Source organism: Aspergillus melleus (assembly GCF_016097325.1).
Source record: "Aspergillus melleus strain CBS 546.65 chromosome Unknown contig1, whole genome shotgun sequence".
NCBI lineage: Eukaryota > Fungi > Ascomycota > Eurotiomycetes > Eurotiales > Aspergillaceae > Aspergillus > Aspergillus melleus.
In genome coordinates this window covers 2,468,877-2,495,155 of record NW_025763370.1, presented here as the reverse complement: position 1 = coordinate 2,495,155, position 26,279 = coordinate 2,468,877, and the positions used below count along the sequence as shown (strand labels likewise).

Sequence of the window (26,279 nt, the reverse complement as noted above, 5' to 3'; positions counted from 1 at the left end):
TGCGTCTCTGAGACCATGGCGTGCGAATGGGTTGTGCACCCCGGAAGATTGGAATAATATCTGGCCCTCCTCTGCTCTTCTACCGAGCTCAGCCCAGTGAGCTTTCATATTCGAATACCTCGAGTACCCGGTGAAATGAAATTCGAGAGCGGCATCGGTAATTGTCTGAGAACCTCGGAGTTGGCCGCAATTCGACCCCCTCGGGCACCGAAGCTTCCAAGACGAACGCAATGGATTCAACCTTCGCTGCATTGATACCTGCCACTTCGTATGGCTTGGATGGTTGGCATTGGCTCGAGCAATTGGTCGCCCTCTTTGGAACACATGGACAATGGCTGGTGGAAAGGGGCACGGAAAGTTGTACAGATATCAATCGGTGTCGAAGTTCAAACCCTTCCTGCACGAATTTGAAATATATCAACGGATTATGTTGTCGTCAGAAGAACTGGAACAACCTGTTGTCTTTCACGGAAATCGATTAAAGGGGTTCTTCAAGGGTGTGTGTGGGAAGAATGTGTAGGGTTATCTGCATACTTGGGGATTGACGATCCAAGCCCATCACATACCCCGGATGCTTCAACAACCCTTCGTTATCTTGGTCTCGTGTGCACAGCAATGATAGACAAAGCAACTGACGATTGGAAAGGATTGGCTGGCTAACTTGACTTGTCTTGTTCCATTAGGAGACAGATATTCTTTCTCCCCTTAATCCAGCCTCGACTTCACTCCGTTCATTCGATGTGGAATCGGGATCTTTAAAAACACCTCACGACTTCCCTCGCCTTTCGATCTTGTACACACGAGAACGGCTGCACGAACAGACACTGGACCAATAACCGTACGTTGTGATCATTCTTTTTACTTGCCTTTCCATTTCCCCCCCTGACGATCTCCCTATCCCTTGGCAGGGTTTCGTGCCTGTGCTCCGTTCCACATTCCGGGAGTGCACATAGACTTGCAAGTTCAAGCACTGGTTCCTAGGGCGAAGACGTTCAGTCGTCCTTCGCCTTTTGGACTGGTATCCTCCAGAGTCAACTTGACGGATCATTCCTGCGTCTTGTCCCAGCCTAGATGCCAGACACGCCGTCACGGTAAGGGTTGCATCGTGCCCTCTGCCCGAAGGCCTTTTATCTGGGTTAGTATTCTCTTGTTCCCAGGAGACTTCCCTTTCATCCTCAACGCTCTTTTCTTCTGTTCTTTTGGATCCTTCCTTGCCTATCGTTCATCACTCTCTTTTGTTATTTCCTTGTCTTGACAGACTTGTTCGATCTTTACTACGATTTCATAGTGATCTTTTTTAATCGTCCATCTTACGACTTTACTAATAATTTCTCTTTAATAGCTCCGGCCTTTCAACGCCTCTTCCCACAGGTTGTCTGACCACTTCGTTGCTTCCAGTATTCCAGACTATCGTCGTCTTACTGGCCGTTCCTTAATATTGCCCAACTAATTCCACTCATTATTCCATACTAATTCATTGACGACTGTCACTCTCTTAATTCCGTCGTTCCCTGATAGAAACTGTTTCTTATCAGGTGCACTCTTTAATAATAACGGGATTGATATCTGTTGCTTGTGTTCTTCACTTTCGACACCATGGCCTACCAGAAGCGTCCCACCTCCAGCTACCAGCCTTGCGATACCTTCTTCGTGGAGTCGTATGACGATTTCCCTGCTCCTCGCATGGACCCGAAGGAGCATGCCAAGTTGATCGCTCGCGAGCGTCAGTATGCCATCGCCGACGAGCTGTCCCGAGTGGCCAGCGAGGAGTTGCGTGATGACATTCTGTCGCACATGCTGGACATGGATGTCGGTTTGCCTTTCCATACCCCCTTCAGCAAGTGCAAGGTGTCAACGGAAGACTAACGAAATATATGCCTTTAGGCTGCCACGCTTCCTGACGTCGAATCCATCGATATTCAAACCGAAATCCAATGGTTCATGCGCCCTTACCTGCTGGACTTCCTCATCGAAGCCCATACCGCCTTCCAGCTCCTCCCCTCGACGCTGTTCTTGACCATCAACCTGCTCGATAGATACTGCTCCAAGCGTGTCGTCTACAAGAGACACTATCAATTGGTCGGGTGTGCTGCTCTGCTCATTGCGGCCAAGTATGGTGACAAGAAGGACCGTGTGCCTACCATCAAGGAGCTGAAGTCGATGTGTTGCTCCCTGTATGATGACGATATGTTCGTTCAGATGGAGTGGCACGTTCTGCAGACCTTGGGCTGGACCATTGGCCACCCCACCGTGGACAGCTTCCTTCAGGTTGCCGTCCTCGACACCCCTTACGACCCCGAGGTCGAGCACATGGCTTTGTACATCTCGGAGATCTCTTTGTTCCACCGGGAATTTGTCTCGAAGCCGTCGTCGGACCTTGCGCGGGCCTCGTTGGCGCTGTCCCGTTGCATTCTCAACCGGCCACAACCCCGTCACACCGAATGGGCCTCGCAATACGACTCCATGACCTTGGTTGGTCTCTCTCAACAGCTTCACCAGCCTTCGCAGGTGCTGTCCCGGAAGTACTCGTCGACCCACTACTCCCGGGTCTCTAAGATCCTGGAGCAGTTCCTGGCCCGCCAGGCCTCCATTGCGAGCTACACCCCTCCGAGCCCACCCTCGGACGTCACCACGGAATCCAAGCCGTATGAGGGCGAAATGGGCCTTGCTACCCCCCAGAAGACGCACCCTTCAAGCATGCCCCATGGCTACATCACGCCGCCCATCACTCCGGAGACCGAGGCCTATGCCAACGGTGCTAACCCCCACTTCGTTAAGGGGGTTGCTGGTACCAGTGCCTGCTCCCCATCTCCGACTCCTCCCCCTAGCATGCAGTATGTGAGCTCTCAGGTCTATCAACCCGAGGCCACATTCACCCAACCACAACAATTCCTTCAACCTCAGGTGGGATTCAGCACTGGTTACTGAATTGAACCAACCCATCGAGGGAAACAACTTCTGAAGTGGGTCAATATTCATGACCAATAATATCAGACCACTTCGACTTCTTTTTCTCTTTTGCATATTGTGCAATATTTTCACATGATCTTATCGTCTATCATTGAAATCTGAATCAACAACCCAGTTCAGTTGTTTTGAGAAAACACTGCTGGGAAAACCCATTTTCCTTGTGTCTCTTTCCTTTAACATTGCATACCCATTTTCCTGTTTCATTCAATCTCATCATCCCTTGGGTTCGCCCAAGTTGCATCTACTTCTTTTATTCATATATCTAGCATTGCAAGCGCGAGCCGTTCGAGTCAGATTGCATTTCTTTTCTTCCGATTTTGAGATTTTCCCCTTTTCCGTTTCTCAAAGCCATGTGTGGAGTTGCAAATTCATTTCTCAGTTTAGCGATGCCTTCAGGTCCATGCAGAGACATTGTCCGAGGTTGATTCGATTTGTTACCTTTATTCCTTTGCCCCCATTTCCCCCTTTCTTCCCCTTAACACATCCCCTCTTCTCCCCTATCCAGACATTTTAATGTGGCCTCATTCTCCCACCCTCCCATGTGCGATGTACACATATGCGAGCGGGATTACATATTGGAAATACCCGTATCGTTCGGAATTCTTGACTGATGGAGAGAAAGGTCCGCTCCAAAAAAAGCAGAAAAAAGACCACCGAACAGGAAAAAAATTCACCCAAAAAAAGTGAAGTCAGTGCAGGAGAGACGAACATATTGATACATTACCAATACATACCTAAAATCCTCAAAAAAAAGGGTACCATGGCTTTGTTATTTAATGATAGTTGGAGATAAATAAACAAAGAGAAAGAACGAAGATATTCTATTTGTTTGATCACTAGTTTCTAAGATAGGTTGGCATTTCTAGTTGTTCTCCGTTCGTATGATCTCCCGCCTGAGCATGAAGCTTTCTGTCCCTTCGTGCACTTACTCCGTAAATCCGATAAGGAGGGAGTAGTGCTGATGTCTATTGTTTGTTGTTTGATATAAACAGCGAAACCAAGTTCGTAAATGATCAATCGCTTCAATCAATCAATGTATAAAACAGTAAATCACATAGACTCCATAAATCACCAAAAGTAGAAGTAGACGCTCGCTTGGTGTTCTCTACAGAGAATCATATAGGTATAGGTAAGGTATAGATAGATAGGTATTCTTTGACCTTCCTTTCCGCCTTGATGACTGGCTGACTGGCGTCTTGGGCTCTCGTCTCCCTTTACTTTATTTATCCTGTACGGATAGATAGGATAGGATAGGATAGGATAGGATAGGATAGGATAGGATAGGATAGGATAGGATAGGATAGGATAGGAAGTATAGATAGATAGACCTTGATCGCTCTTACGATCTATGCATGGTGATGGTAGATAGCGTGTTTATTTATGTATGTATGTTGTATGTACTGTATATCTGACTTGGTGTTGTGTTCAGTGTCAGTGTTCATTCACTGGCTAACTCTGTTTATTGTGTTCTGGTTTTGGAAGGTAGATTTGATTGAATCAGCTGAGCTACATACATGCCCATAGGTTATTGCTTCTTGTATGTGCATACACTTATATATAAAAACTCAGGAGACAGAGGCAACTCATGACCTACTTTTCTGCTATATAAAGCAAGAAAAGCAAGGGTTCGTAGTTAGTAAGCAGTTACAGATCGTTCTGAGGAAGCCCAGCTAGTTAGCAACATTTAATTCATCCCATCTCAAGCTAAACCAAACCAGATACAAACATTTCTTTCAACTAAAGGAAGATGAAGAGAATGAATTCTTGAATTGACCCATTCACGAGAGATGGGATAGATAGATAGGTATTCATGCCAGACAGCAATGTTGTGCAATAGTAGAGAAAATAAAAAGCAACAATGATAATAATAAAACTAAAAGAACATTCTGCTCAAATAACCCTCAAGAAGAAAAGAACATCAACAACGCCATGTATTCTGATTCCCTGATTAAGAAAGAAAAAAAAAAAAAACGAAAAATCTAATCAACAGCCATGAATAAAGAAGATCTCACCATGTTTCCATGCAGGCATAACAGATAGACAAGACAGGCACCGATAAACGTGATCAACGTAAGAAGAAGAAAAGACAGCCCATATGTGCTTATCCGCCGGTTCATGTATCATGACGCGTCAAACCATTTCGTTGTGAGAGGGAGGCAAAGGCATGAATACGAGATGAGAGCCATAGAAAGCAGCAAGAACAGAGAAAAAGAAAAGAAAAAGAGCAAAACAAGACACTGGTCATCGCTTTCTTGCCCCGCATCAGCAGGTTTTCATAAGACAGTGATAGCCTCCTTTGTACGCAGAATCTGCCCTCATCGTATGCATGCGAACGAATGAAAAGATTAGAAAGAGAAGAGAATGAAAGAAACAGAGTCATCAATGTCCCGCGCAGACTTATCATCAACAAAAGATCATCTTCCCAGCTGGACGACCTCCCATTTCACGGCTCGGGCAAATTGGGTTATTTCACAGGCCCTTTGATGGTTACGGACAAGACGACGGACCTGCCACTTGCCGTTTCTGCCAAGCCTTGTTGTCTGTGACAAGCAAAGCGACTTCTGATGGGAAATGCCGGCATCGCTGCGTCGCAGTGCAGAATCCTCTGGGACCTGAGCGATGCGTGTTGACCGGACAGTCCCCAGGAGGAGCTGCGCCGACATCGTATAGTGCGATCATTGAATCCGAATCGACTAGGACGGTGAACGGCAAATGTTTGATCATGGCGGGCTTTTTCTTTTCCTTCCTTTTTTTTTTTTAAAAAAAAAAAATTAATTGGAAAAAGCCCAGATCGCTTCGACGGTGACATATGGCGGACGCGGGTTTTCTTGGCGCGACATCACCAGGACGTCTAATAACTTTGTGCCGACACAGTTGCAGGCTACATTCATGGTCAGCAATCGGATTCCCAAAAAGCCAAGACAGAAGGGTGCCTCCGAGGACACAAATCTCTCGGCAGGGTTGCACAAGGAAGCGGGCGTTGGTCCTTGGCGAAAAGGAAAAGGAAAGCAATCCAAGCAAGGGACAAAACTTACAGGACTGCTCAGCATGCTGTTGCGCTTATTCCGTCCCTTTTTAATATGGTTCTTTAGGGCCGTAGAATCCAACGGTTTAAGCAACTCGAAACTACACAACAACTCCCCCGAAACCGACATGATAGCGCCCCAATTATCGAATTCACCGCAGTACTAGGAAGACACCGTTAGCCAAAAGTTCACAACCTAAGAACGATATGCAACGTCTTTGCAGGAGACATTGTATCCACTTACATTAGGCGCAGAAAACACCGTCACCAAGATCCGGTCCTGGTAAAACTCATAGCCGTCTTCGACTACCATGTGCGCTCGACACACCAAATCGAAATCATGTCGTTGCAAGAAATTCATGATGACCTGCTTTCCAAAGCAATAGCTTACTCCACGCTCGTTTGGCTCCCAGTCTTCCTCCATGTCGGCAGGATCACTCCACAGAAGATCATTCAGCAAACCGTAATCGGGCACATCCGTCGGACGGGCAATACCACGGATATCATCCATGTGCGAGAGACTTGGGGAAAGTCCGCCGTGGACACAGAAAATCTTGCCAGCTACGATAGACGCAATAGGTAGACAGTTGAAGGTATCAATGAAGGTCTTCCACACCTTGATGTTGCAACGTCGCTTACACTCGTCATAGAAACCGTACACTCGGGTCACGTTGGCGCACTCGTGGTTGCCGCGGAGAAGGAAGAAGTTTTCGGGGTATTTGAGCTTATAGCAAAGGAGGAGGAGGATGGTCTCCAAGCTCTGCTTGCCACGATCCACATAATCGCCCAAGAAAAGGTAGTTGGATGTCGGCGGGAATCCACACATCTCGAACAGTCGGATAAGGTCGGTGTACTGGCCATGCACGTCTCCCACGATCTTGACGGGTGCCGAAAGCTCCAACAAGGCAGGCTGCTTCAGGAAAAGCTCCCGAGCCGCGGTACAGATGGCCGTGATCTCTGCATTCTTGAGGCAAACAGTCTTGGTGACCTTGGTCGAATAGCCGGCATCGAGAAGACGAGTGATCATGTCATCCAGGTCAATGGACTTGAGTGCACCCATTCCCATTCCGGGCGAGGAGGCGGCCTCCAGCGGTGTGTTCATGATGAAGTCTAGGATCGGATTCAACTGACCCTCCCGTTTGATCAGGATGGATTCGCCGACGGCCTGCGAGGATCCAGTGGGGGCAGCACCGGCGGTCGGGGGGGCATCGGAGACATGGTCGACTTCACCGCTCTGCTGCATCGCGTTCACATCTTTATGGCCTCGTTTCAGGCTGTTCGACAACGAAGGGGAGGGAGGAGGTTCCGGTGCGTCGAGACCGGCGGTGGAGTCGTCTGCAGCCGGGGATTGAGCGCTCATGTTTGTGGAACTGCGTCGACTGCCGACCGACCTGACCGACCTGACCGACCCGGCGTCCGACTTGTCTGTCTGGCTTTCCGTTCGAGACAGGGCGGAAGTGGAACCTCGTGGGCTATCATTGTTGCGGATCTTGGAGCGAATGGAGCCGCGAAGAGATCGGATGGACTCCTTGGTGTCGGAGCGAGAGAAGGATGGGTAAGACTGCAACGAGTCTCCAGGGCCGGAGTTGCCCTTGGAATGCGACTGACCCATTGCTGCAACGGGCTGAATGTCTGCCAAGCTTGACGGTGGACAATCAGATGAAAGGGAGGGAGGGGGTGGGTGGACGTTCGATCAAATTGTTGGCATAACAATAATGGTACACAAAGCCACCTCGAGCTACCTAGTAGGTAGCGCCTTAAGGTAGTTTGTCGGAAGGGAAAGTTCCGATTCGCCGACAGGGAAAGCTCCTGTTACCTAGGCAAGCAGGCGATAACGGTTAGAAGATCCAACGGCAGACGATAACAGCCTCAGGAAACTAAAGGGCAAGGACAGCTTGGGGCGGGGGATGGGAAGCACACGAAGCTCCCAGATGGTATGTGGAGGGCGGGTAGGGGGTGTAAGCGAGAGTCTGAACGGGGGGATAATTTGAGTTAAGTCGGTGGAGGGGAGGGATGGAGGAATGCGTCATTATTATTATGGACGATTATGGAGACGGGGATGGAGAATGGAATGGATGGGCGGGCCGGTCGGTAGTAACTGGTAAGGCAAGGAGGGAACTCACAGTTGGGGGGAAATCGGGGGAATGAATATTGACAAATGAAGTGAAGTTGGCCCAAAGTCGAGTAGATTTGGGGTTGAATGGGAGACGTTGAGTAGAGAAGGAGAGAAGAGTGTAGGTAGAGGAAGCCGAAGAATAATGGGAAGGTGACTTTTCCGCTGGTTGTCACCGTCTGCTTCTCGCCTCCAAGCTCGGCCTGTCGCTGGAAAGTCTCGATTCTCCTCCGACTGGGACTGTCCGGAAGAATCCTCGGCCCGTCGATGATGGCGAAGTATGAACTACTAGGTATTAGAGTAAGTGTACACCTTCTCACGACTTACTTAAGAGGCTGCTGGGCTCTTATCCCTCGGTTCTTCATGTTGGGATGTTATTTGTCTCGTGTTTCGCGTTTCGTATCTCTCCAGAGTACTCCCTGACAGGCGATCGACATGTATATTTTATAGTGGGGGAAAGTGTTCTATTATACGGTTATCGCCTGCAGCTTGCCACTTCTACCACCGAAAAAGAAAAGAAAGAACAAACGAAAAAGAATAATAAAACTAAAATATCATTCACCGATAAAAACCCCTCCAGAGACTAATATAATTCAACAAAAACAAATCAAGTCACAACATCTGCCGTCCATGACGAACACGACGCTTGTGACGACCGAATGTGGAATTGAATTTGGACACATCGCAGCACAGACTCCACGTTTTCCTCCTCCCCTCGCTTCCTCCCCCTCCATGACTCTTGGCTAGCCCCGTAGTACATGAAGCATCCAGTATTCTGATAGGTCTGCCTCGATTCTATCCCATCAAGATTGGGATTCTGCCTGGGAAAGAGCAGGGCGAATAATCAGCTGTCGGATCTCTCCATGGATTGCTGGTAAGCTTGTAAGCATCCCTCCCCCAGATCCCGAATGCCTCCGATGTTCCAACCACGTCCTCCGTTCTCTGCGTCTGTAGCCGAGAGAAGCGACCTTCCGTCACAGACCATCCATGCGAGATTGTCTTTTTTTCTTTTTGGATCAAATTTCCTCCGAATGCAAGCAGGTCTTCCCGTACAGTGGATGGTAGGGAGGGCAGACTCCACCAACTGCAGGAACACCGCCATTTCAGCTCAGCAAGGTCATCGCCGCAGCGGCGGCTGCCAAGCCTGAGGTACTGCGCCAAGTACAAACAGCTTTCCCCCCTTTTCTCCTAGCCACGTTCTGGTGGGAGGGTTTGGGGTGGTACATCCTCGACCCGGGTTCTCTTGGCAGTTCACGGTGAAATGTCTTTCCCAGCTGAAGGTCGGATCTACTCCGTAGGAATTCCTGCTTCGACAGGAGAGGAGTTATGCAGAACGCCATATATGGGCAAGCAATCCATTTTGATTCTATTATCATGATTGGCTGGGTTCGTTCAACATCCCTCTGGAGAAACCGGGTTTCCGCGTCCAGCGCGCAAGATGAGAAGCCAGTCGGGTCTTGGCCTGCATTTTCAATACTGCCGTTATGGTTTCCTGAGCGTCTCACGCACACGACTCTGTTGTGGGGTCTCCTCCAGCTCGATTCTCGTGATATGCTGACCGGGAACAACCACCAACCCAATAAATCGACTCGTCATATTCACCTTGACGCTCGGTGATTCCGCCGTTATCCCCGTTTCCTGACTAAGCGCGCTGGCATCGGATGCAGCATCTCGAACGGCTGACGAGGAGGGAAATCGGTACTCGTAGGTGTTTCCGAGAATAATATTGCGAGCCTAAAGACGGGTTTGCTCGACAGGTCAGCGACTGGTCTTCGGGTTTCGTATTCTTTGCCTCATTTCTTTCTTTCTTTGTTCCGCGTTTATCCCGATACGCCAGGGGAAATAACCAGACAAATGAACGGGACGTCTAGGATCACCCACCGCATCTGTACACTTGAAGTTGCCCACGAAAATGCGCGTATCTGTCGCGTGCACCCGTAGCGTCTGGCCAATCAAGGATTCCAGGAACTGGACTGCACGGTTGCCATCCATCGCGACCAACGGGCGTTCTTTCCAATCCTTCCAATCGATCCCCGTAGTGACCTCCCTAGTACCTTAGGGTAGTCGGGGTAGTTGAGATTTGACCTCTTCACGAGCTCGGCGGGATCTACCACTTAGAAACCCCCTCGGGCGGTCTGGACTGTTCTGCGAACTGCCACGGAAAAGGGTCCTAGTCCGACTAGGATGGTGAAGTAATCTTGGCGAAAGCCGTCGCGGAGGGGAGAGCAAGCAAGAAAAAAGAAGATTGAATTAAAAGCCTTCAGGTTTGGGGGGTTTGTGACTAGGAAGGTAGTTAGTGTAAGTGGGCTGGATGGATTCCGGTTGGTGTTCTCCGGGAATGCTTTGTTGCGCCGCCTTACGGAGGAGAAGCAAACGAAAGGCGGCGGGGAGAGTGACCGCCCGCCCTGCCCGCCTTGCATTTTCTTATTTTCTTTTTGATGCTACGGAGTACTTGACAGGGCATGTGACACCCCCGCAATATGGGAAACTTTGGAAAAGTCTGGACCACGCGATGTTTCGTATTCAACATGCATCGGAGTGTCGCTGGGAATCATAATTATTCATGGGTTTTTGTTCATGTTGATTTGCGGTTGTTGGGAATATGCTGGTTTAAACGTTAGTGGATCCTCTCACACTCTCTGTTGACTGTCGAGCAGACGTCATGCACAATCAATACAATCGAGTTGAAGTCTGTCTACAAACTATAACCTTTCTTCAAGCATTGGTGTAGGTCATGCGCATATACCACATGATCAACAGTTTGCAAATCCGATCTACAACCAAATCTCCCAAGAATTACTTAGTCTTTGTTCTTAATCGATCTAATTAATGAGGATGTAACCTGAAAATGGCTAGATTATATACTATATTAACTCACGAATATAAGCCCTTCAACAACGCTAAACAGAAACCGCAGTACCGCACAGCAGATCGCGTATATAGATATTATCAAATCAACAGCGCCATGCAACAGTATCGCAAATAGTAGTATAATCTTGAACACAAATAGGGTATGATGCCAACCATGTCCGGCAGTGATTGGCAGGGTGTTATATCCGCAACAAGTTATAGTATCGCAGGCATCAACCATGGTAAAGGTAGTGAGCGCCGGAGTGACCACTACGGCATCCATCCGTGTCCACCCATCCACTTCCTGATATCCTGGCCTGAGTCGTCGCGGCCGGAATCCATATCCATGTCCATGTCCATTCCGGTGCCGGCACCGTGAGACGATGGACTGCTGGTGTCGCGACTAATCGAAGTGACGGTCGAAACCATATCGAAGTCTGGGCGTTGCGGGAGGATGTCATTGGATGGGGAGTTGGCGTGGGGCCGGCCATGGAGATGGTTCGCGCGAGGCTGGAACGACGACATCTGAGAGGGCTGAAAGAACTTGTGGAGGGTTTGTTGGCGCGGATCGACGATCTCCGACGAGGGGAGCGTCGCCAGATCCATGTTCTCGTCTGCCTCGGGGGAGGCTGCGGGGCCTTGTTGCTGCTGGGCTGTGAATAGCCAGCGGAGCGTATTCTCTGCCGGGTGTTAGTTGTGCTTGACTCGTAGAATGGTCGCTGTTGTTGTATGTCGCTTCTCGGTAGTCACGTACCATATACAACTTTGTCCTCGGGACGATCGTTCCTGAACCGCTTTCGCGTGCGACTGCTGAGATGTTTCGGGGAATCGCCCATTGACAAATGCTCGAGCGTGAATGATTCAGCATTGGGGGAGGCAATGGTCGGGAACGAAGCCTTGCGCTTGAGAGACATGGTTGTTCTGGTGTGCGCTGCGGAGAAAGGGTGGGGATTGAAAGGCAATGATAGAGAAAATAGACTATTGTGAATTATACCAATGGAAGACTCTCGTTCAATATAGTGGGGGATCAAATGCGGACGATGTGTGAATAATGACTTGTAGCGAAAACATGAGAGGAGAGGGAGAGGGAGCCTTCTCCGCCGGGGCTGGGCTGGGCCATCGCGTCGGACAATACGGGAGACCGCGTAGTTACCGTTACTGCCGTCGCGACCCCCAAAATATGCGCTAGTCCACTTCGGGCTTAATTGATGCCGTCGACGAGGTTCTATAACCACCTTTGCTTTCGAGAACCTCAGTACTGATGGATTCACATACCTGTGCTACATCGACGATCGCCTAATTACACATTTCAGGTCATCGGATATTGACATTAGTTAAAACAAAAACTGTCCTATCCGGAATCCTTGCCATATTTTCTCTGCAGAAGACTCGTCAAATGTGACAAACACACTCAAGTCCATCACTTGACCTCGTCATAATCCTGGAGTGCCAGATGAAGCTTTCCCTAAAAGGCCGTCATGCCAGGACTCGAACACCTCCCACTTCCATAATAGATGCGCTGAAAAACTGCAGCGAGGCTCGAGGTGGCCCCTTGCTGCATGCATATGTGGTCATGACTTGCTGATAGCCGGCAACAGCCGCTGAGACTGTCATCTCATATTCCTCGTCCAACGTTCCACCTCTGTATCTTCAGGTGACACCCGGTGTTTGCCGTTCGGCACTAGCCAGTGGTAACTGATGCCAATTGACCGCATGCGTTCCATTGATGACCGTTTCGAAAATCACGACATCGGCGATGTATACGAGTAACCAAAACAGCAGCAAACCCGCACATTGAGGTTGCTTCTTCCATGGTGGATTCCGCTACAATCTCTAGATAAGATTAGAAAGAAGAATGACAGAAAAGAATAGATATTGATGACGTTTAATTGAATTTAGTGGTCCTTCTAATATCTCAAATGCTGTGCTTGGTGCTATCGGACCGTCTGTTGGGAAGCAGAAAGAAACCCTACTGGAGATTTCACTAAGATGAACCTCGAGGATATGAGACTGGCAATCTACTCCAGAGCGCAAAGAAACTGTTTATCTACGACCAAGGTCACGGACGAAGCATCGAACACCCACAAGCTGACAGACACAAGCTCAATCCGGATATTGAACCCACATTTGAGATTAATCGCCGATATACCAACCTTGGCTTCAAGTCATCATGCATATTGTCTGCGACACTTTCTTTTGCATGTCCTCGTGACAATTGTATGAGTCATTGCCGATTGAAGTGGAACGAGTTAGAGGTGCCGTTTGAACAAACTGCATAAGACAGCGCATGATGCTAGGCAGCACACTTGGCAACCTTCGGAAAATGACCTGTCCTTGGAAAGTCGGAACCGCGAGGTGCAACTGAAATGGTAGATTGGAGTGCTGTAGAATTGGTTTGCCGGAATGGACCATGCGCAATGATGGTAGACAAGACCGTGGTCTAGAAACTAGTCCTGCCTGGCCATGGAAGGTCGGACATGAGTTACCATGGGGCAAACCGGATTAGTTATACTAGCAAGAGCGAATGGAATGTGGCTCATACGCGCTGGGGATCCAAAGCCGTCGAATTTCTATATGCGCCCAGTCTGGGTATCGAATTGGTTCGAGTAGAATGACCCGGTCGATACTCCACCAATGGCTCATCCCGAGATCAAGTGAGGCAAAAGCATAGCAAACCCTGGGATAAACTTGTTTTCGCCTCTGGGTGGTTAATCAGGGCATGCATCATACGTCTCATAGTATGTACCAGTGTGCACTAAGATATTGCGGGGTACCATAGCCTGCCAATGCAAGCACATTCTCCACAGAAATGGACACGAAGATATTTCCCAACATGCCTTGCCTTTGCCAATAGACTCTCAGATTAATATCAACCCCTTTCTTTTTAGAATTAAAGAGACAAATAAAAGAGACAGGTCAGTCGGCATGCCGAGGGGCGGCATCCCGCCGTGGGGGCCTTAGGCACAGACGTCATGTCCTCCGCTTTTCCCCTTCGGCTTCCCCGCTTCTTCTGCCTTCTGCCTCCTCAGTCGATGGCAGTCGATCTCCAACTTTCGATCAAGCGAAGAATCTCCGGCTTCCTCCCGTTCGTTGGTAAATCCAGACACAAGAAAATCATCAAAATGCAACCCCGGGAAGCTACTCACGCTGGCTCGTGGTATTCTGGCAGTCAATCCACTCTTGCCCGCCAACTTGACCAATGGTTAGCGCAAGCTCCGGGGGAGCTTGAGAATATTGGCTCACTACCCGTGCCTGGTGCCCGAATTATCATTGCTCCGTACGTACTGGAGGATACTTTCCGCATCGAATCTTGCTATTTCCTGTTGCTGATCCTGGCAGGCATGCGGGCTATGCGTACTCTGGACCCTGTGCCGCTCACGCGTACAAGGCCTGGGATTTGTCGAAAGCGTAAGCTGGACTTCTCATGCTAGAATCTAAACCCGTCCTCGTTCGACTAACTCTGTGTGACCAGGAAGCGTATTTTCATTCTGGGACCATCCCACCACCACTATCTCCCGACACTGGCTCTGCCAGAACTCACCTCGTACTCTACCCCGCTCTCCGACGACCCTCTGCCGCTGGACACGGAGGTTATCGCTAAGCTCCGCGCGACCAAAGCAAAAAAGCCAAGCGGGACGTCTCTGAGCTTCGCGACGATGACTAGAGCCATGGACGAGGATGAACATAGCATAGAGCTTCATTTGCCGTACATTCACCGTCTTTTGCAGTTGTATCACCCAGATAAACCCACCTCTGAATACCCGCCACTGGTGCCGATCTTGGTAGGAAGCACAAATGCTTCCACCGAGAGCGCCTTCGGGGCTTTACTGGCGCCATACCTTGAGGACCCCGAGAACGCGTTTGTCATTAGCTCCGACTTCTGCCATTGGGGCCTCCGTTTCCGTTATACATACTACGTTCCCCAGGCTCCCCAGCCGGGCCCCGAGCTTCCCCTCTCCGCCGATGCCCTGCCCCAGCCTGGTGGCGAGATCAGCGACGTTGAGGCCAAGATGGGCTTGGTGTCTGCTGGGAAGTCCTTGCAGCGTCGGGACCGCGTCGAGACCGGTGCGCCCGCCATCCATGAGAGTATCTCGGCGTTCGATATCGCCACCATGGCGGCCATCACGACGGGCTCGGCTGCAACCTTCCTGGACACCATCCAGGCTACGGAAAACACTGTTTGCGGCCGCCATCCTATCGGCGTGATTATGGCTGCCATTGAACAAATTGCACGCCCAGACGATGGAAGGACCGGGAAGTTCCATTTCGTTAGATACGAGAGAAGCTCGGATGTGGTTGATGTTAACGATAGTTCTGTGAGCTATGTTTCTGCTTTTGCTGTACTGTGATTGTACTTTGGGCTTTCTATTTCCTTTGTTCTGCCTCTGTTCTCTGATGGGCTTTCGGATCCAAGGCTTGTGAACAGAGCCGCAATTTACTGAATGGAGTGTTGAACAATGACTACAACTAGTTTACAGTGAATTGTCTCTCTACTTCCTAGATCTCACTGGTGATCTGATCGGTTTGAATTGCTAATGATTTCTGCGACTGACACACTTATCCAATTTTGGAACACGCGCTAGATTTGTTTTATTTTGTTTATTTTCTTCACATGCTTACTGACATATATCCTTTTTATCATTGCGGATGGCTTCTTCTGCCCAACTGACGTAACAAACAGCATCAAGTCGGAAGGAGGTTGCCCCGAGATCCATAATGAATGGAGTCGATTGGGATATGCAACTGACTTCACCATAGGCGAAGGCTCAACGTGACTCAAACGTTCTAACGCAGTGCATAAATTCCCTCATCCTTCACAACGGAGAATCTGGGGCTGGAGAAGGATGGCCTGACCAATGACGGAGAATCAATGCAAGCCATGGCGCGTCACGGGGACCTTTGACCGGTCTTTAGCCCCTGCAGGGTTACACGGCGATGTGATGAAGCCGAGCGGGTTGGAATCCAGTCAGCAAAATTCCCCGCCACTAGGTGGTAGGACCAACCCGTTTCAGTCCCACGACTGCTCGTCAGAGGACTTGAGAGAAAAGCCTCACCGGCCGCGAAGGAGGAAATGGCTCACTAAACCGGATCCCTACATGCAGGGATGACGCCTGGACAATAAGTTCCGATTGTCTGGTGATGGCATCTCGTGGCTGATGGGCCAACAATGTTACCCCGCAGCCTTTGAGGGAATAGCAAGACTGGAATTATCTGGGGATGGAATATCCGGAGGTGATGCATCCCTTCTGGCTTGCATGCATGCATGTTGGTTGCATCGCGCGGTACATCCTGCAGTGGCTAAGGCTATAGAGGTGTTAAGCAGCCTGGCAGTGGCAGTGGCAATATTCCATATAGAGTTTAGTAGAGGCATTGGCAACCGAATGCGGCAATATCATCGACTGTCATGGTATATAAAATGTTTGTTATGGGCAATTATCGCTGCCAATCTCTGGAGATTGACAATATCGCTCGATCTAGTATAGTGAGATTTTTTGTTAACTAAGCTCTTATTTTAGATATACTAAAATAGGATTTATATAATTAATATGAGGCTCCGTGGCTCAACGCGTGGGCGAATACTATACAAATAGACGTATATTATATGCGTTTTGTTACATATTTCGCGAGTGAAGAAATCGATACTAAGATTTATAAATATTATATATATATATATATCTATATGCTGAAATAGAGCTATTTGATATAAAAAGCTTTTTTTTGTCTAATGAAATAGTTCGCGGAGAAACAAAAAAAAGATATTTAACTTTAGCAATGACCGGAATTGAATTGGCGTTTTTTAAATGTGTGTATTTAATTGCGTATAGAATTGTTAAGTGTGCAAAAGATATAATCAACTAATTATAATAGCTAAATTGGGCCGTATAAACCATATAGATTGTATTAGTGATATAATTGATAAAAACATGTAATAAAGATAGATAGTAATAATAGAAATAATAATATTTTGTTTTAAACGGTTATCTGACAAAAATTCTGTGTTAATGTTTATATATATATTTGATAAAAAAAAGAATATAATTGTATATTTTTAAATTTTCAAAACAATTAAAATATAATTTTGTTGTTTCACGATCTATATATATTGACTTTAAAGCAATCTTTAAAAAACCTTTATTTATTGATTTTATAATGTTTAATTCTATTACTCCAACAATTAATTCTCATATTTTTAATTTTTTAAAATCTCGCCTTTTTGTATCTAAATTAGAATCTTTCCAAGTTCAAGTTGACATAGACAAGTAAAAATAATAAATTATTGAATATTGCTGTCAAACAATTAGATTAAATAAAAAAAATCTGGTTTTAATTAGTAAAAATAGTTTTACGTTATAAAATAGTATATTTAATATCAAAATTATTATCAAAATAGAAATTTCATAAAGGGAGATTTTTAAAAAACTATTCTACTTTTATAACGAAGAAGCTTCACAAAATATTTCAGCAGTTTAAAAAAATTATTAAATTATTAATTAGCAAATAAGAACGAAAAAAAAGAGAAAGAAAAATATATTTAGCAATGCTTTTCTTAATATTGAACTAAATTAAGCATTAGAATTCTAGATTAAGATTATAAATAGCGTGAAGCAGCAAGAGCTTAATCAAAAAAAAATGATAAATCTTAAGAGAATTGTGAGCAATATAAGATATTTAGAAAAATTTAAAATAATTTAATGATTTGTTAGTTATTTTAGAATAAAAATAAATTAGTAGAGTCAGAAAGTAGTGAGATAAGGGACTATTTATAACCAATCTCTTTTTGAATGAACAATCAAGTGAAAAAGAAATACTTTTCTAAAGATTTAAATAAAGATTCAAATATGTCTTTATACTTTAAGATTAATAATCTTACTTTTGTGATTGTTTTAACTTTTCAATTGATGCGAAAGAAGCAGAATACAGAATTAAATAAAAAAATTGACTTTTTTAAATAGTTTGTTAAAAATATTGATATAAAATTTGATTCTATGATAAAAATATTAAAAAATATACAGAATTTGAAATAGTTATTGTGTATAAATAATTATTTAATAATAAAATTATATAATTATATTTCTTATTTTAATTATTTTTTTAATTCTTATTTTCTCTCTCATTTCAATTATTGCTTTCTCGCTTCTAAACACAGTGAAATACTTATTTAAGATAGGCAGATTATATACAAAATATATTGAAATCTGATTTTTATACAGATGTATCATTATATTAAAAAATGTTATTATAAGATAATATAAGATTATAAAAATTAATTTTATATAAAAAATATAATATAGAATATTCTTTATTTAGTATCTCTATATATGATTGAAACTATGTTTAACAGAAATTTTATAAAATAATATATCTTTATTAAGTTTTTTTATTTAATAATAAATTGTTTTTCTTGAGGCTTTTAATAAGCATTTATTGTTGATTTAGAGTCTATATATATAAGATTATTAAATACGTAAAAGCGTTCAAAATCCTCTTTATTTTTATATAACACTTTAATAATTGATTCTAAACTATTATTTTAAAAGAGATATCAATTTTCTCTACTTTCATAAATAGAATTATAAAACGACAAAAAAAGACTATTCAATAAGATAATTCTCTAAAATTTGAAGCTATAATAGTGTTTATAACTTAAATAAAATAGCCGTTAATTATAAAAAGATCTATAGATTTGCTGCAATATCTTATTAATATAATCTTATATAATGTTTTTTATCAGCGTTCTCAATCGCTTCAAAATAAGATTCTAGTTGCTAATATGTTAGGCAATAGTAATCTTAGAAAAAGAAGTCTATAAACTGATATTGAAAGTAATTAACAATATTAGTATATACAAACGAAATATAAGCATTTGAATGATTAAATACTTTAACGAGATTAATTAAACAATTTGATCACATTATACGAGCGAAAAGGATTGAGAAAGCAAGCTTATCAGAAAAAGTTAGTCGTAAATTTCAATCTATAGCTTGAAAATTAAAATAAAGCAGTATTTTGTTAATTTTTTGTCTTGTAAACCTATACTAACAATTAAACACACTATTTTAGTATAACCATAACAATTCTCTATCTTAAAATCTTTTTAATTTAACAATTATCTCACATATCAAGCGTTCATATAAATGACTGATAAGGCATGCTTAATTAAGATTTTATTTAATATCTTTTTCTTTTAATTTGAAACCTTTGTTAAATAAAAACAATAATAATTAATATTGTAACAAGAACGATTAGCGCGACAATCATTTTATACTTCTGTATGATCTTTAAGCGCTCTATTATATAGCTAAAATTGTTTTAAATTATTATATAATATAATTATTGAGATAATTAACGGTTTCTAGAATAACTAATTTCAAAATAATTACTAATTTTAATTAAATAATTAGAAATTGTTTTTCAATAGCTTCATTTTTGATTATTAAGATGCAGGACCGCTTTACCGCATTCAATTAGCACTGCCACTGCCACTGCCAGGCTGCTTAACACCTCTTATGATTCTGGAGTTGGGCCGCGGTATACCAGGTTTGATGTAGGTCCGTCACCTTTTCATCCCGTGCTAACGCTCGAAGGATGGGCTCGGCGGTGGCATCTAGAAGGGATTCCAACAGGTAACGCACCGGCCCTGAGTCCTCTGATTGTCGGTCCAACTCAGAGGCGTGTCACCGTGGGAAAGACGCTAAGCAGATTGAGGCCATGATCTGAAGACCCAAATCCGGGAGCCCAATTCATTTTTTCAGGGCACACATCCGTTCGGATATACCTGAGAGATGCTAGTCTTGTCCCGCATGTCAACACGATTGGCGAATGCCATCTTATGTCGATCAACGGGACGGCCAGAAGCCGTGTACAGAGTTTGGCTGGCAGATCCCGTAGCCTATGTCGATGAGGCCAATTGATTTTCTTCAAACCAGCGGTCTCGTGGCTTCAACTCACCGTTCTTCTCTTCTCTGTTTGGTCAATGCCATCTCCACACCCTTGACCAAACTTTAAGACAATCTGCTAGTGAAATCCTAAGACCTCAGGTCTGATCATCGCTCACGATTTCATGCCCGGCCCATCCCATGTGATAGACTCCGACTGATACTGTTGCATTCTGAACCCCATGATGGGACATGGCCTCTGTCAATCTCACTGAACAGGGATTCGTGGAAGAAGATAAAAGAAAGGTGATAGAACGTTATTCTCGCTTTGATCAGACCCAATCGGCGAATTGAATCAAGTATCTAGCAGGTGGAGCTCAATTGCTCTATCTCTGGAGGCCGGAAAGCTTTTACCAATCTATTATATAGTATAGCTTTGGATTTGTGCAGGATTGTCTCTTCCTGATATCCATCCTCGTCTTTTTGAAAGTTTCATTGGTTGAAGAAACTCTGGTCAGTTTTCCCATCTACCTGCATTTACATGTTTGAGTGTGAGTGCTTTACCTCATCGAAACGTACTGACAATCCAAGACCATGCTGTTCAAACTTGTTGCCCTGGTGCTTGTGGCCATCTCGGCAATGGCTACCGCCATTCCAGTGCCTGAAGACGAACCAAACGTCAAGGCCACGGACCGGCTGGTTTTCTGTCATTTCATGGTAAGCTGCTTTGTCTAAAAACGAATGAATTGTGGCAGCTCACATCAGATCCCAGATCGGTATCTGCAGCAACCGCAATAGTCCTGCCGACTACGATGACGACATGAAGCGTGCAAAAGCATTGGGAATCGATGCATTTGCTCTGAACATCGGTGTAGACCCCTACACTGATCAACAGCTCAATCTGGCCTACGAATCGGCCGCCAACAATCAAATGAAGGTTTTCATTTCTTTTGACTTCAACTGGTATAACACTGGACAGGCCAGTGCCGTTGGTCAGAAGATCAGGCAGTATGCTAGCCGGCCTGCGCAGCTCAAGGTTGACGGTAAGGTCTTTGCGTCTTCGTTTGCTGGCGATGGTCTCGACATTGGTCAGATGAAGTCGGCCGCCGGCTCGGATGTTTTCTTTGCCCCCAACTTCCACCCAGGCCAGGGTGACTTCAATGCCATCGATGGCGCGTTGAATTGGATGGCTTGGGACAATGATGGTAACAATAAGGCGCCGAGCCCCGGGCGTAAAATCACTGTCGCTGAGGGCGACGCTTCGTATGTCAATGCGCTGAGGGGCAAGCCTTATATTGCACGTAAGTTTTCGTGTCTTCACTCTTGTTGTATGATCGTTTTGATTGACTCTGATAGCCGCTTCCGGGTGGTTCTTCACCCACTTCGGGGGTGAGGTGCCCTACAGCAAGAACTGGGTGTTCCCTGGTGATCTCCTGTGGTACAATCGGTGGCAGGAGATCTTGAACCTCGGACCTCGCTTCATCGAGATTGTCACCTGGAACGATTACGGCGAGTCACATTATATTGGACCGCTGGCATCACCTCATACAGATGATGGAGCATCCAAATGGGTCATGGATATGTAAGATTTCTCTCTATATCTGCAAAAAGTTAGACAGTCCTAACCAATGTATCTATCAGGCCACACGGCGGCTGGCTCGAGATGTCCAAGCCTTACATCGCTGCCTACAAGGCCGGTGACAAGAACGTCAACAGCTACATCACAGACGAGAAGCTGGTCTACTGGTACCGACCGACCCCAAGGGATCTAAACTGCGACGCAACCGACTCGACTATGCAAGGGAACCCCAACAATTCCAGCGGCAATTTCTTCCGCGGCCGACCGAATGGCTGGGAGACCATGAAGGACGAGGTCTTCGTAGTGTCCCTGCTCAAGTCCCCAGCGACGGTGGAAGTCACCTCCGGACAGAACAACCACAAATTCGAGGCTCCAGCCGGGGCCAGCGCCTTCACGGTCCCCATGGGGATTGGGCAGCAGAAGTTCTCGTTTGCGCGCGACGGCAAGACGGTGCACGGCGCCACCAGCTTGAAGAATATCGTCAATAGTTGCATCTGCGGACTGTACAATTTCAATCCCTACGTGGGCGTCGTTCCACCCGAGGGAGGGCCCATTGACAAACTTCAGCCCGCAGGGCTCACAATGTTGCAGCAGGGATTGAACGCTCCATGTCCTACCAATACTTTGGGCCAAGATCCACCTCGTGCTACCTGAGCGAGGGATTTTCCCCTTCTCTTCTGCTATGATGATCTGGCTGTTGGACCGGAGGGATTGAGGGTAGGAGAGCTGGGTCCGTTGTTTATTTGGTGTTTTCACTAAATTTGGTATCTTGTCTATCATGACTTGGTATACTTGGATTGTTGGTGATATGGAACCACTCATTCTTTTGGCCACCAGGATAGGCGACACACTCTTTTATCTTTGTAGATGATGGGAAATCGCACTAGCAATGCACTGTATCTGAGAGGAAATGCTTTATATAACCTCGCCTGACTGTCTGACCGTCTTCTTCGTATCTCGCCAAGAAACCAAACCAGAGGGAGATAAGAAGCGCCGGGCGAGACCGGATTGCGACCTTATCAATCAGCCTCCTTTCAACCCGGACTAATCCTCCTCTCTAATCTCAAAAGAAAGGAAGTAGAAAACCCCCTTCTCAATATGCGCGCTTTCTTTCCTTTCTCATCCCAACATCCCAGCGCCTTCGTGTTGCTCTTCTCGTGCGCCCGCGACCTCCAGTAGGTACAGTACAATCATCGCGCTTACTGTCGGTCCTCCCCTCTTCTTTCCCCCACCGCTGGCCACGTATTCTCTCGTCTTTCGTCCTCGCGTGATCCATTGCCTCGCACAAGTCGACAGTTGCAATTTAATTATATTCTCCGTGTTACGCGCAGCTGCGACGTCCCTGCTTGTTTTTGTTTCCGGTCATCTTTTTTGAGCCGATTCGCTTCTTCGCGATGGCGTCCTCGATATGATTGTTGTGATAGATTGGGGCAGTTATCTGGCTTGGCCTACTTTCTTTACTTTTCTTCTGAATTATTATTTCTGAGTCTGAGACTTTGGTATCGCATCGAGATCTTGAGGCCCAGTCATGGCCAGAATCAAAACGGGTGTCTTCTCATGGGAGGATGTGCTGGCACAGCGGTATAATAGTATGTACATCCATCCCTTCTCTTCCATACTATACCCCGTTGCCATAATAGCTGTCCATCTACCACCCCTAACCATGAGCACTAGACAATAAACCCACCGCTCTCCCTCGACCCCGAAAACCCAGCACCCTCAATCGCTCCCAGAAACCACAACAACAGCAGCAACACCCCGACACCCGACTCGTCTGGACCAGACAACCCGACTGCCCGCTCCTGAGCAAACTATCCGCCGAGCTCCGTCTCATGATCTGGGAGATGGTGCTCGGCGGAATGCGCATCCATATCGTGCAGCGACCGAATCGTCGCATGGGCCACGTCGTGTGTCCGCGCACCAAGGCCTGCGAGATTTGTCGCGGCGGGTTACCTTCGCGAGAGGGGAACGCGAAGTTATTGGCGTTGGTGGTGGCTTGTAAGCAGATGTGAGTTCATGCTAGCACACTACCTACCTGTCTACGCAACCCAACCCAACCCCACAAACTAAACCAAAGGAAAAAAAACCCAGATCTATCGAATCCCTTCCCCTCCTCTACACCCACAACGTCTTCGAATTTAGCAACACCTGGTCCCTAACCTACCTCCTCCCCACGATCCCCCTCGAACTATGGAACTGCATCCGCGCCGTCGAACTCCGCTGGGCCTTCCCGGGCCACTGGCTGCCCTCCAAGGACCCCGTGAAATCGGTCTACTTCTCTGCTGGCCGCCAGCAGTGGGTTGAGACGTGTCGGGCGCTGACGAGCATGTCGGGATTGCAGCGTTTTACGCTGCAGTTGAGCGGGAGTTGGTTCTGTGAGCCGGTGGAGAAGATCCCGGTGTTTTTGGAGCCGTTACGGGAGTTGAGGGTTAAGGGGGGTTGGAGGTTGAAGTTGCCGGGACAGCCGTATTATGTGAAGGAGGTGGGGAAGGTGGATGGAGATTTGAGGAAGAGGGGGATTGTTTGTTTGGTTAGTTAGTTTTTGTGGTTGGTTGGTTGGGTGAGTTGAGATGGTTTGGGGTTGGGAATGTCGGTATCTGAGAGGAGATTGATAGGTTTGTCGGTATGGGGTTGGACCTTTGAAATTTGTGGGGTTGGCATGAGCATCGGAGAACATTGAGCGATTCGATTGAAGTGAACTGAATTGAATTGCATCATTCATTTTTGAAAATCAGCGTGATATAACGTGCCATGACATCATGCCATACCAAATCAAGAAGCCCCTCACCGTATGAAGTCCTGTTTGATCCTGCTGTATCAGATAGACAGAAAGGATTCAAGACCAGGATCATGTCGATCACGCGAAACAGGAAAGTAAGCTACCCCTCCGTCTGCGCAATATGCATGCAACTACGGAATCGATATGCGAAATGTCAATGTATCTGAAACGCAGTCCGCCACGGACCATATAGTATCCACTCTGGTCTTTGTCCCAGATATACTCCATTAGCTATAGCCAAGTATAGATGTACTCTAGGATCATCCATTTTTGTAAATGGATGTGCTTGCACTTCAACTACACAGTATAGACTATTGTTACTTGAGTAAGTATCTCAAACACAAGTAAGTTAGTAAAGTCCACATCATTCAGTTATAACTATAATACATCTTCACGAGTGAGGAGACTTGAGAACGAGCACTTCAACCAGCTGATCTTCTCACTAGTACCCCCTCCTCCTCTGACGTCTTCTGCAGATCCGCCCCGATCTGAGTGGCGTGTCTTCAGGGTTGGGAATGCATCGGCTCGGCCACTGTCCCAGGTAGTTCCGGTAGACGAGAAGAAGGGGTCTTGATGCTGTTGATCTCGAGGATGGTAGTGACTGTGTCGATGGGGGTAATGAATAGTGTTCAGAGTGGGAGCCATGGTGAATTGTGAATGGTGAAGGCCGGTTTGTTCAGTATCTTGCACAACCACCCTGCCTATCCCAGACTCGTAACCTCCCATCTACAGATGATTATTTGCTGTGAGGTATCTGGTACGAGGATGAAGACTTCATTTCAAAAAGAAAGAAAAAATCATGCAAGTAAGCCCGGGACAGATTAACGATAGCCTCTATAGCTATATAGTTGTCCCAAGTGGGATCGGCTGAGTAACCCTGAGTCTACCAAGTAGACTTCCAGATACGAGCTCCTCACATCGCTCGTCCAAACCTGCCGACGACTCGGCCTCTTCTACTACCCGGACATGCTCACCCAACAGTACGCCTCAGCCCCAATAGCGCTCCTCTGGTTAACCGTGGAAGAGACGAAACGGTTCGGCCTGGCCCTCTATAAACTGTGCCGGCTGTGTAGGAGGCGTAGTAGCAATAGTAGTGACCCAGCTCCAGCGGATACAGCTACCACCGGCGGTTCAGAAAAAACCAACGACCTGTTAACTCTAGCCGATTTGGGTTTCTGCTTGCCAGATGGCGACGAAGTGTGGAATGCTGTGTCCGTTACGGGGGCCGATTTGGTCCGCAGTACGGCTGCTTTGCAGGAGACGGCGAGGGATAATCGTGATCCAGAGGGTTGGATTTCTCATGCGTCAGGGCAGTTGTGTAATGATAGGGTGGGGTTTGATTGTAGTATTTTTGTTCGTTGCATCGATTTGTATGTACAGAATCTTAGATATTGGTTGTTTTAGTTGTTGAGTCTTGTCGTTTCAAGCGAGCGGATGGACGACGTGAGAATGTCAAAAGCATACTTTGTATACAATCATCGTGGCACGTTCGATGAACATCCTAATGACATATTCTCGTGTAGGTCGGCAAGCGATGTTTAAACACTGTATGACCTCGAGGGCAGCCCCAGGAACTGATCCTTTGATAATTATAAGCGGCTTGTTAGACCTGATTTGAACGGATCAAATTCAGACAAGATGAGGTCGTGGTTAGCTAAGTCAAAATACTCCCGAAGTCAATCAACCCTAAATTCCAGTACCACGTCGCTAAATGACCTCTATATGGAAGTTAGACGGAGTATAGACATTCAGCAATGGCCCTAAATTAGGTAGGTAGATTGCGATCCGGACAAATGGATAACAAACAATAATAACACCCCAGCCGACATCCTCTAGTTAACTATCAGGATTCAGTACTTAGTTTAGCTGCGCAGTAGTAAGACACAAACTAAGGTAGTTGGTTCCTGTAGTACGCGACTACGCGATTCAGCGTGATAATCAAACAGACAGGGTATGGTCCGACCTCGTGGTTTTCACAACATTTCCCTGGTTGATCAATCAATCTAACCAGACTTTATTTAATTAATTAACCGTGCCCTAAGTTATAAACTAGTTACTGAGTGCCGTACTCCGGAAGTTAAGCAAAA

At 46.2% G+C, this 26,279-nt stretch overlaps 7 protein-coding genes across 7 annotated transcripts; 4 read left to right on the top strand and 3 right to left on the bottom strand.

Annotated features, from left to right (window-relative positions):
* Positions 1-1,596: 1,596 nt before the first annotated feature.
* Positions 1,597-2,928, top strand: LDX57_000882 (G1/S-specific cyclin; the record flags this gene model as incomplete). The annotated part of the gene is made up of 2 exons (XM_046082527.1): positions 1,597-1,809; positions 1,885-2,928. The coding sequence occupies 2 exons, from the start codon at positions 1,597-1,599 to the stop codon at positions 2,926-2,928; spliced, it is 1,257 nt and encodes a 418-aa protein (XP_045938484.1).
* Positions 2,929-5,821: 2,893 nt separating this feature from the next.
* Positions 5,822-7,607, bottom strand: phzA (putative serine/threonine protein phosphatase; the record flags this gene model as incomplete). Its single annotated transcript, XM_046082526.1, has 3 exons — positions 5,822-5,851; positions 6,006-6,158; positions 6,240-7,607. The coding sequence occupies 3 exons, from the start codon at positions 7,605-7,607 to the stop codon at positions 5,822-5,824; spliced, it is 1,551 nt and encodes a 516-aa protein (XP_045938483.1).
* A 1,983-nt stretch (positions 7,608-9,590) lies between these two features.
* Positions 9,591-10,100, bottom strand: LDX57_000880 (LSM domain-containing protein; the record flags this gene model as incomplete). The annotated part of the gene is made up of 2 exons (XM_046082525.1): positions 9,591-9,842; positions 9,990-10,100. 2 exons carry the CDS (start codon positions 10,098-10,100, stop codon positions 9,591-9,593), a joined length of 363 nt encoding a protein of 120 aa, XP_045938482.1.
* Positions 10,101-10,919: 819 nt separating this feature from the next.
* Positions 10,920-12,073, bottom strand: LDX57_000879 (uncharacterized protein). The gene is made up of 2 exons (XM_046082524.1): positions 11,713-12,073; positions 10,920-11,638 (listed from the first exon to the last, which is right to left on the bottom strand). The coding sequence occupies exons 1-2, from the start codon at positions 11,870-11,872 to the stop codon at positions 11,229-11,231; spliced, it is 570 nt and encodes a 189-aa protein (XP_045938481.1). The 5' UTR covers positions 11,873-12,073; the 3' UTR covers positions 10,920-11,228.
* Positions 12,074-13,930: 1,857 nt separating this feature from the next.
* On the top strand, positions 13,931-15,307 carry LDX57_000878 (protein MEMO1; the record flags this gene model as incomplete). The annotated part of the gene is made up of 3 exons (XM_046082523.1): positions 13,931-14,235; positions 14,298-14,366; positions 14,431-15,307. The coding sequence occupies 3 exons, from the start codon at positions 13,931-13,933 to the stop codon at positions 15,305-15,307; spliced, it is 1,251 nt and encodes a 416-aa protein (XP_045938480.1).
* A 5,121-nt stretch (positions 15,308-20,428) lies between these two features.
* LDX57_000877 (glycoside hydrolase family 71 protein) lies at positions 20,429-22,067 on the top strand (the record flags this gene model as incomplete). The annotated part of the gene is made up of 4 exons (XM_046082522.1): positions 20,429-20,551; positions 20,607-21,135; positions 21,191-21,416; positions 21,476-22,067. 4 exons carry the CDS (start codon positions 20,429-20,431, stop codon positions 22,065-22,067), a joined length of 1,470 nt encoding a protein of 489 aa, XP_045938479.1.
* Positions 22,068-22,941: 874 nt separating this feature from the next.
* Positions 22,942-23,952, top strand: LDX57_000876 (uncharacterized protein; the record flags this gene model as incomplete). Its single annotated transcript, XM_046082521.1, has 3 exons — positions 22,942-23,002; positions 23,088-23,421; positions 23,505-23,952. 3 exons carry the CDS (start codon positions 22,942-22,944, stop codon positions 23,950-23,952), a joined length of 843 nt encoding a protein of 280 aa, XP_045938478.1.
* Between the last annotated feature and the right edge of the window lie 2,327 nt (positions 23,953-26,279).

What these genes read in the sequence shown, in the direction of transcription:
- LDX57_000879 (XM_046082524.1), bottom strand. Translation starts at nt 11,872, where the DNA reads ATGTCTCTCAAGCGCAAGGCTTCGTTCCCGACCATTGCCTCCCCCAAT. An exon ending in CGAGGACAAAGTTGTATATG is followed by an intron (nt 11,639 to 11,712) that starts GTACGTGACTAC and finishes AACACCCGGCAG; the next exon opens with AGAATACGCTCCGCTGGCTA.